This window comes from Dunckerocampus dactyliophorus, chromosome 4, assembly GCF_027744805.1.
Source record: "Dunckerocampus dactyliophorus isolate RoL2022-P2 chromosome 4, RoL_Ddac_1.1, whole genome shotgun sequence".
Lineage (NCBI taxonomy): Eukaryota > Metazoa > Chordata > Actinopteri > Syngnathiformes > Syngnathidae > Dunckerocampus > Dunckerocampus dactyliophorus.
Genome location: NC_072822.1, coordinates 12,095,146 through 12,104,855, shown reverse-complemented (window position 1 = coordinate 12,104,855; position 9,710 = coordinate 12,095,146). Strand labels below are relative to the sequence as shown.

At 40.4% G+C, this 9,710-nt stretch overlaps 1 protein-coding gene across 1 annotated transcript in view; it reads right to left on the bottom strand.

Moving 5' to 3' along the window:
• Nucleotides 1-364: 364 nt before the first annotated feature.
• The window catches only part of LOC129179887 (GDNF family receptor alpha-2-like), a 96,848-nt gene continuing 87,502 nt past the window's right edge, over nucleotides 365-9,710 (bottom strand). Inside the window, exon 8 of the mRNA XM_054773697.1 lies at nucleotides 365-3,028. Coding sequence (XP_054629672.1) covers nucleotides 2,891-3,028 — 138 coding nt within the window. The 3' untranslated portion in view covers nucleotides 365-2,890. The remainder of the gene's footprint in view (nucleotides 3,029-9,710) is intronic.

Genomic DNA, 9,710 nt, shown 5'->3' with positions numbered 1-9,710 from the left:
ACAATACCATCTGCCCCGATGGCTGGACAGGACAAACAAATAGATCACTTCACCACTTATGAAACACATTTTAAATTATCAAATGTATAGGTGCTCACCACGAATGAGTGATAAGGAATGATTGTTGTGGGGCCGCCTACATCTCCGTCTGAAGCGACCTTGTGATTGTAGGCTGTTGGGTCGTCCCAAAAAAGTGTGTCGACATAATCCACACTGCTTGCCTGTTGTAATTCTAGTAAGGACTAACGATCACATACGATCCTGTCGCCATACAAACAGGGTGCCACCATCTTGCACTGACGTCACGTCGTTACGTTGTATGTTTTAATAAAAAAAAACATTTTATGCTTTAATATAACGTAGATATAAATTATACTTGGGGTGAAATGTGTTTTATGCAGAAAAAAAATCACGAATTTGCTGGGTGGCAAATGCTGAATCCCGAATATGCGGGGCTTTACTGTATTATAAATCCTACTAAATTCTCCTGAAAACGCTTGCAAAATCATAAATACTGCCTCTGTGAAGGAGGTTCTTTTTGAGGTTGTTTTTTCGTATTACCGTTTCTTCTCCCCCTTAAAACGTAGGGCTAAGGGGAAGAAGCCACTAAGAAATGGGACACCACTTGATTCTCATTACAACATAACCCTTCACCGCTTGCTGGCTGTCACATAGGCAGATGAGACAATTACATTTGTTTCCTGCCATAAAGTAAGGTGCATACATTTCTACATTATTTCAGTATTACAGGATTTACTTTAATCTATGCTGTCAGACTCACAGGTTGTCGGCCATTTTGGTTTGCAGGTGGGGATTTGGGCCCTTTGCCGTAACAGTCGTCCTCAGTTTCTGACACCACCGCGACAAGTGAATTTCCACAAAGGAGTATTCAATATTAATGAATGGAATATTTTCGTAGAGCATAGAACACCTGTTTATGACTTTCTAAATGTTTTTTTTTTTTTTACATTATTGCAACCCTGTAGACATGAAATAACACACCAAGAGTCACCTTCACACTGCTATTATTCTTCGTTTACACCACATTGCTCATGCGCAGGCTGCAGGGACACAAGAGACGGCCACATCGTTAAGCATAGCATGCTACCAAGCTAACAAGTTGGCCTCAAATTTGTTTATTCTATTCTGACTTTTTTCTAAACATGTTCCCATAGCAAATAATAGAAATAAAATAATACGTGCCATGATATAGGCAATTCTTTTAGGTAACATAATCACATTCTGAATGGTCACACAAGTGTAAAAAGAAGCTAATCTCTGTTTAATAAAACATAACTTTACTGACACATAGTATCACACAGTAAGACGTGAAAACAAAAATAAAATGTATACTCACACTTAATTTTGTTGTGTGATAGACATGGAGGCTGCATGCTTTTCGGAGGTGCAGCACACTTTTTTCGTTTTTATTTTGGACTTATTGACACTTAGACCATAGTTTCACTGAGCAACTTTATAAGCAGATTTTCGAGTTGTTTATTGTGTGTATGTTTGCGACAAACATTGCAATTGAGACAAAATATACTACTTATATTTTCATCCATTCATTTTCAATGCCACTCATTAGGGCCGTGGGTGAGCTGGAGCCTGTCGTATATTATCTCACAAAAGTCTTGTTAGAATGCTGTTTTGTTCAATATTAATGAGCTTCAGTTTTGCTTGTCTTGTTTTTCCCACTTCACTAAAAAAACAGGCAAGCAGTTTCCATTCTTTATACTACACTTGGAAAGTTTAGCACACAGATAAAACAATCCAGCAAACTTTTCGAAAAATAAAAATAAATAAAAGTAATAATAACATGGCTTTTTTTTTTTGCAAGACGCCATACTGGACCACTAAAAATATTTTTTACACCTTTTTTTTTTTTTTTTTTAAAGAAGACTTGTGTCTTGGTCACAAATGTGTCACAAACTGCTCTCATGGTAGTTTATGATTCAGAATTGTCTCAGGAATGTAAACAAGGACATGACACACACACACACTGTGCTGATTATCAACACAAAAGCACTCACACACTCAGTTACTTTCTTTCTAAGCAGACAGAGTTCATTTAATCTTATTCCTGTATACATTCTTTGCCATCATTCCTTATATAGACACATAAACGCAGATAATGAAGGCCTTCCATCGGTAACAAATCCAAGTCATCATCGATACAGAGTCATCATAGTTTGACGGTACTGCAGGTATCATTTGACTGAAAGAAAGAAAGTCAAGTGTTGTTTTTCTTCTTTTTTTTTTCGTTAAATACATATAGAGACAGATATATTCACATGTGCAAGTGGATGTATGGCGCACAGCCACAGGGCGTCAACAGCAACATCTGGAATGACCATTAAGAACCATTAACAATGCCGCCACATGTACATTTTGCCACCCCAAAAAATGACAGAGCCGCACGGTAGATTGATTATGGTCACAGATACTATACCAACACTTAGAACACGGAGTAGGTTTTACAGATTTAGAGTTTACAATAGAGATAAAGAGACGCACTGTAATCATCTCCCTGGGCCCCCCGCAAGTCAAGAAGCCATTCAAAGACAAAAATAAAGAGCAGAAATGTGTTTCTTCCTAAACTTTCTTGTCTTTCTTGTCATTCCTCCCTTTTGAAGACTTTGTCAGAGGGGTGTGGCCCTCATGGCAGCGAGGGTCCTTTAGCAAATGTGTTCCATCCAAGCCTTCCGTCGTAGGATGACATCAAATGAATGACAAACTCAAACGCTAGTTTTTTTCTTTCTTCTGTAAATGCCTGCTTTTACATCAAATGTCCAGAGATTCTGCCTTCTTAATATCAGTCGGAGAAATAACACCTTCTGCTTTTGGGATGAGCTTGTGGGAGGGTGACTTCTTTCCCCCTCTGGCACTTCTATAAGGCATGTTGAGCCAGGAGCAGAGCCAAAACCAGACCGGGAAGCAGAGCCCAGACGTTGGCACGCACACAGGCGCAGTGATCCTCTGGCAGGCCCTGAGTTTTGCCAGGGCCACCATCTCTGGGTTCGGGATACTGAGCACACAGAGGAGAGACGCACACAGGGACACAGATGTGTAAAAGGTTAGACGTGACTCACACACTTCATCTCATGTTGTGGCATTTGATTTGGGCCGAAGGTGACACCGGGCTGCTGTCCGAGCTCAAGGGGAGAAAATCATGAGTCACAAAGCCGGTGTATGAAAAATAAAATCCTTCAATCCACGGGACTTTAGCACGAACGTGAAATCTTTGCTCGAGAAAATGTGTTGATGTGTGCATATTTGTAGCCAGTGTTGCTTTGTGTGTCGCTGTTTCATAATAGAGCTTATTTACAAGAAAAACACACAGGCAGCGCCAAGGGGATTTGTTTCAATATTTCATTAGGCATAAATTACCGCAGCAAGAGGTCAAACGGCACAAAACGGCACGAAAAACAATGTTCACAGAACTTTTTGCACAGTGTGCAAACAACGAGCACCACACTGGTCACATTACAGCAAAGAGCGATGCCACCTCATCAGATATTAAAATGTGCGGCCTCAAGAGTAACATAACACTCTTATTGCTACACACACCACAATTGTGAGAACGTTTTCTATTTTTTTTATTTTTATTTTTTTACTTCTTGCCACCACAAAGTGTAACCGTTTGCCTCCAAGTTAAAATAGTCACGCTCAATTTGCAGGAAGCATCATTTTCAGTCCGGCGTGGCAATACAGAAACACATCATAAGGAACATGAAACATTTTCTACTTCTCCTCCTCCACCACCACCACCAACCCCTCAACTCATCTCCTCCAATGTAACCTTTGCACAAATTGCACTCCATGCCATTTCCCTGTACAAAGAGGGGAAAAAAAGACGTTATCTACGTGCAACTCATCGTGCATGGAATGAGCTATAAGAAGAATATGAATAATGATGTGAGAAAATTGTGTTGAATTATTAGAACAGGTGAAGGCCATTTATCTTTCCCGAAAAGGAGAGGAAAAAAAAATCCTCTCCCTGCACAAATAAATTGTGAAAGAAAGGTTGCCAAAAATGAAGAGAGGGGGGAAAAAAAGCCATTGGTAGCTTGACAATGCACCAGACACATCTGCAACTAAAAGCCAATTAATTAGCAGAGGCAGTGATGTGTGGCAGCAGCCTGTTGACATGAGTCCAGATCTGTGGCTGCAGCCAATCGCCACACATACACTCGGGCCTTTGAGAAGGCATAAACACCCCCACACATTTAGACAGCGTGACGGAGCAGACAATGTCAAAACACACACATTTACGGGAGCTTTCACACCTACATGCAAAGTAAGAGAGAGAGCGAGAGGGCTTGGCAACCGTAGCCTGGACGTAAACTGTTGACAAAAGTGCATCCCTCTTGTCATTGAGCAAATATCTACACGTAGTCGGTTTTCCCTTATTGATCACAGTGCCTACGCTGCACACGAGGTTGTGTTGGCAAAGGCTGTTTATTGAGCAGCCAGGAGTTGTGTAGTTTCGGTCCACAATCAATTAAATTCAATTGAGCTGAAAATCAACACATCACAGAGCTACATGGGAACAGTGGCAACAGCAGCTTCTCAGAGGAAGCGGCAGAAGGCTTTTCACATGTACCTGCGTTTATGGCTGGAACTTGACATGGAACGTGGAACCTCCTAATTCAGAACTGTACAAACTTTATCCTTTGAGGACCGCATGAAAAAAAAGGCTGTAGGCTGTATCCAATCCAATATACTGCACTGACCCAAATATAAGATGACCCAAGACGGCCCCCTCTTTTTCAAGACACTGTTTTCATATCAGTGAAACTTGTAGATTACAATAATAAGACGTTCTATTACATTATTATTTTATTTCTTAATTGTTTGATAACCCAGCTTCATTGATCATCATTATCTTACAGTCAGCATCAAAACTCCTCTTCTGTTGTTTGCTACATTTCCCAACCTTCCAGACACTTTTTTACAAGCAGGTCTCTGTATCAAGACTGCATCCCTCCAGGTCACTGTTGTGTGACAGGAAGCAAAGCTCTGCTTGACTTGGAGTGAAATCATTTGGCACAACCTTCTGGACTCCAAATACAGTGGTGTGAAAAAGTGTTTGCCCCCTTCCTGAGTTCTTATTTTTCGCATGTTTGTCACACTTAAATGTTTCAGATCATCAAACAAATTGAAATATTAGTCAATGGCAACACAACTGAATACAAAATGCAGTTTTTAAATGAAACCTTTTATTATTAAGAGAGAAAAAAATTCAAACATGCATGGCCATGTGTTGAAAAGTGATTGCCCCCTAAACCTAATAGCAGCAACAACTGCAATCAAGTGTTTGTGATAACTTGCAATGAGTCTCTTACACGCTTTGGAGGAATTTTGGCTCACTCATCTTTGCAGAATTGTTGTAATTCAGCCACATTGGAGGGTTTTGGAGCAAGACCCGCCTTTTTAAGGTCATGCAGCATCTCAATAGGATTCAGGTCAGGACTTTGACTAGGCCACTCCAAAGTCCTCATTTTGTTTTTCTTCAGCCATTCAGAGGTGGACTTGCTGGTGTGTTTTGGATCATTGTCCTGCTGCAGAACCCAAGTTGTCTTCAGCTTGAGGTCAAAAAAAGATGACCGGACATTCTCCTTCAGGATTTTTTAGTAGACAGCATAACTCTTGGTTCCATTTACACAGCAAGTCTTCCAGGTCCTGAAGCAGTAAAACAGCCCCAGACCATCACACTGCCACCACCATCTTTTACTGTTGGTATAATGTAAATGCAGCTTTACTTCTAAGCCAGATGTAATGGGACACACACCTTCCAAAAAGTTCAACCTTTGTCTTGTCGGACCACAGAGTATTTTCCCAAAGGTCTTGGGGATCATCAAGATGTTTTTTTGGCAAAATTGAGACGAGCCTTAATGTTCTTTTTCTTCAGCAATGGTTTTGGTCTTGGAACTCTGCCATGCAGGCCGTTTTTGCCCAGTGTCTTTCTTATGGTGGAGTCATGAACACTGACCTTCACTGAGGCAAGTGAGGCCTGCAGTTCTTTGGATGTTGTTGTGGGGTCTTCTGTGACCTCTTGGATGAGTCGTTGCTGCGCTTCTGGGGTCATTTTGGTTGGCTGGCCACTCCTGGGAAGGTTCACCACTGTTCCATGTGTTCGCCATTTGTGGATCATGGCTCTCACTGTGGTTAGCTGGAGTCCCAAAGCTTTAGAAATGGCTTGATAACCTTTTCCAGACTGATAGATGTCAATTAATGTTATGTTTTATGTTTCAACAGGGGTCAATCACTTTTTCCACACAGGACCATGTGGGTTTGGATTTGTTTTCTCCCTTAATAATAATAAAGTTTCATTTAAAAACTGCATTTTGTGTTCAGTTGTGTTGTCATTGTTGTGTTGTGTTGGCAAAATGGCCCCCTTCACTAGGCCATTCGTATCGTCCTGGACTGGGCACGATTCTCCCAACCTCTCCGGGCCCCCGCTGGCCTGCGCTCACAGTGTCTATTCATGCTACGGCCCATCGGGGGCGGACTTACCATTCGGCATACAAAGGCAATTCCTTAAAGTACATATTAATCTTTTAGTGTTAATTCAAATGCTTAAAACTACATCAAAATGCGTAATCTATCATGATCGTTTCCACCGATCCCCCCCCACTTCTCATGTAACGGACTATTCCATGTTACAGCGCATGTGCAGTTTGAGTTAGTCATGAAAGATTCTTTTCAAAGCATTTTTAAGAGGTTAACTTGTATTTATGCTAGTATGACAGTTAAGAATGTTACTTGTTACTTAAAAATTGTCCGTATCGTGAATGAAGGCTTACTGATGGCGACAGTTTAACGCTGGGATCAGTGTTCGTTTTGACAGCAGTTTTTAATGTAGTTTTAGTCACAGTTTTTTGACTGTATTTTAGATTTAGTCATACTTCAGTCATCTAAATTGTTTTATGTTTCAGTCTAATTTTGGTAACTTCAATTAAATTCAACGAAAATATAAAGTACAAAGGATCAGGCATCTTTAACGTCTCTCTTAAAAGCACCTTCATTCAGGCTACCTGCAAAGCAGTTCAATAATAAAATTCATAACAAAAAGTACCTGCTCTCCATGAATAGACCAATAATTTCACACTAACCTTACTATTATATTATTTGACCTGAAATTAAAAAACATTCAAATATTTTTTATTCATTTATTCATGTTCTATGGAGGTATGCTGGAACCCATCCCAGCTGATTTTTGAGGGGGATGCGGGGTCGCCAGCCAATCGCATTTAATGAATAACATTATATGAATAATATGACACAGTCCAACTACTGCATGAAGTAATAAATCACACGACATAACACACTAGGCATCAATATGCAACTCTGCTCTCTCCCAGCAATAAAAACAGCATAAACATAACATACCAAAATAATAACAGATTATTGTGCAAATAGTCACTTCTCCTCGCTTCGCTTGTCAGGATGACTGGCCTGCAGAAGCCGCTTCCAGTTAGTTGTGTTTTTAGCAGTGATAAACGCTCACATGGGTTACCCAGTGTCTTGTCCTCCACAGCGCCAAACATGAAATGTGTCCATAAATCTACTCTTCTCTTTCTCCCAGGCGTAGACACATTGCAGCATACGATATGGTTTTCCTGGTGGAAAATCCAACAGCCCAACCCCACAAAGACAGTAGTTCTGATTGGATTTCTCCCGCCACTCACCCGCTACGACCCCTCCAACACTCAGCTAAAATAATTGCAAATGGAATATATCCTTAACTTGTCCCTACCGTCTACAAGACGAAATTAGATATGATTGGATTTCATTTCCGTCAACATTTTCGTCTCATTTTTATTTGTTGATGAAACTGTCAGTTAATTTCGGGGGTATTCCGCGAAGCGAGTTTGGTGAGTTAGCAAGCTGTGTTGAGTGGAAAGCCGGACTTGCCTGTTCGGCAAAGGTACAGTAGCTCTCTTTTAAAGCAGCTGTATCACCATGGTAACTTAGGCCAAACCTGGTTGGGACGAGGTTGCATCCAGGCTTTCAGCTTAAAATTGGCTATAAAAGTGCCGCTGTTTCACTGTTTAACTAATTCAGAGATGGCGTCACCATTTATTTCAAACCTACGTAGCCCCCGAAGAGAAATGGAGAAAAAAGAAGATATTTCAAAGATGAGTTGCTGCTCCAATTTATTTTTTTAAAGGGTAAGTGTTAAAAAGTTGTAAAATATTGAGCGTTGATCAATGAAAAGACTAGTAGGATATAGTTGGTATAATAAATCAGTGTTAACTTGCGCATTACATGCTCAACATTATTCTTTCAGTGGTCCTGGCACGCTCTATTGGCGGCGATAGCGTTGCTTTTAGCAGTCTTAATCTTTTGGGAACTCCTCATAACACTCCATAATAATTACTCACTGATTTTTTGTAAAATACACCAACCGGGATGGCTACATGTTTGAGTGGAAGTACAATAATATGATGTCAAACGCCTCCTATTATGTGAACGCACACTGAGCACAAAGCCAAAAACCGGACTTGACAAAGTTAGTTGAGAACCACCGTTGCAGTACCGTTTGGGGAACTTAGGTTTTGTATGAGCACAAAGCCTGAGTTGGTTGAGCCACTTTCGCAGAATACCCCTTATGTCATAGTTTTTCTCAACATGCATTTGTTTTGATTAGTTATTGTCTCATTTTTCGTCAGGGAAAAGGGTCGTTGAGAAAAACTGACCAAAATTATCGGTCAATGAAATTAACAGAGGCTGGAATAGATTATTTCTGTTTCTATCCTGAATGAAGCGTTGGCCGGCCAGTAACCCAGAATGGATTGGTAATTCCTTTGTAAAATAACAATTAATTAACAATTTCCTTCATCAACACCATGAAACTCATAGGGGGAAAGTGGCTGAATGAGTGTTTAAATGCATGAGGACTTGTAATGGCTACCCCTGTGACTTCCTCAGCTCAAAGGACCGGGCTTCCGCCCACATGTTTACTCACTGAGCATGGGATAAAGCCCACAGTCAGAAGTGGAAGTGACGTTTGGAATAATTATGCATCTAAATGAGCTGTAAGGCCGCAGTATGACTGACCTGAGCAGGCTTAGTCACACACTCTTCGTGTGTATTTACTTCTCACTGACTGCACCTCATAGCATAGGTTAGCACTTGGTGCCCTGCTCTCCATCCATCCATACATTCCTTTATGCATTAATAGTCTACACATGAATGCATTCATTCAGTCATACGTGCGCATATGCATTAAGCCATACATGCATTTGTGTATTTCATCTATTCATCTATTGTGATGTATGTATTTCATCTATTCCCTGCAGCTATGCGACCATTTACTGTACACACTACTGTGCAAACTAACTGTGGTTACCTAGTTTTATTTTTTTTTTCCCCTTTGCGGTCGTTTTGCTGTAGAAAAGTTCTGCATAGTACGACGGCTGCTGTTGCACAAAAAAGATTAGGGGTGTCACGATAGACTCGGCTCACGAGACGAGACGATACACAATATTAGGCTAGTGAGAACAAACCGAGACGATATTTTAACATTACTTTTAAGAAAACTACAACGACTACTACAATTTTAACTGAGTCACAATACAATGCAGGCATATTTTGAAATGTTTAAGAACTTTACATGCATGACCTAAGCATGATGATTTTAACTGTGGAACTTTTTTCCACAAATTGAAACAAAGACTAAAAATGAGAAGTTTAAATAACGG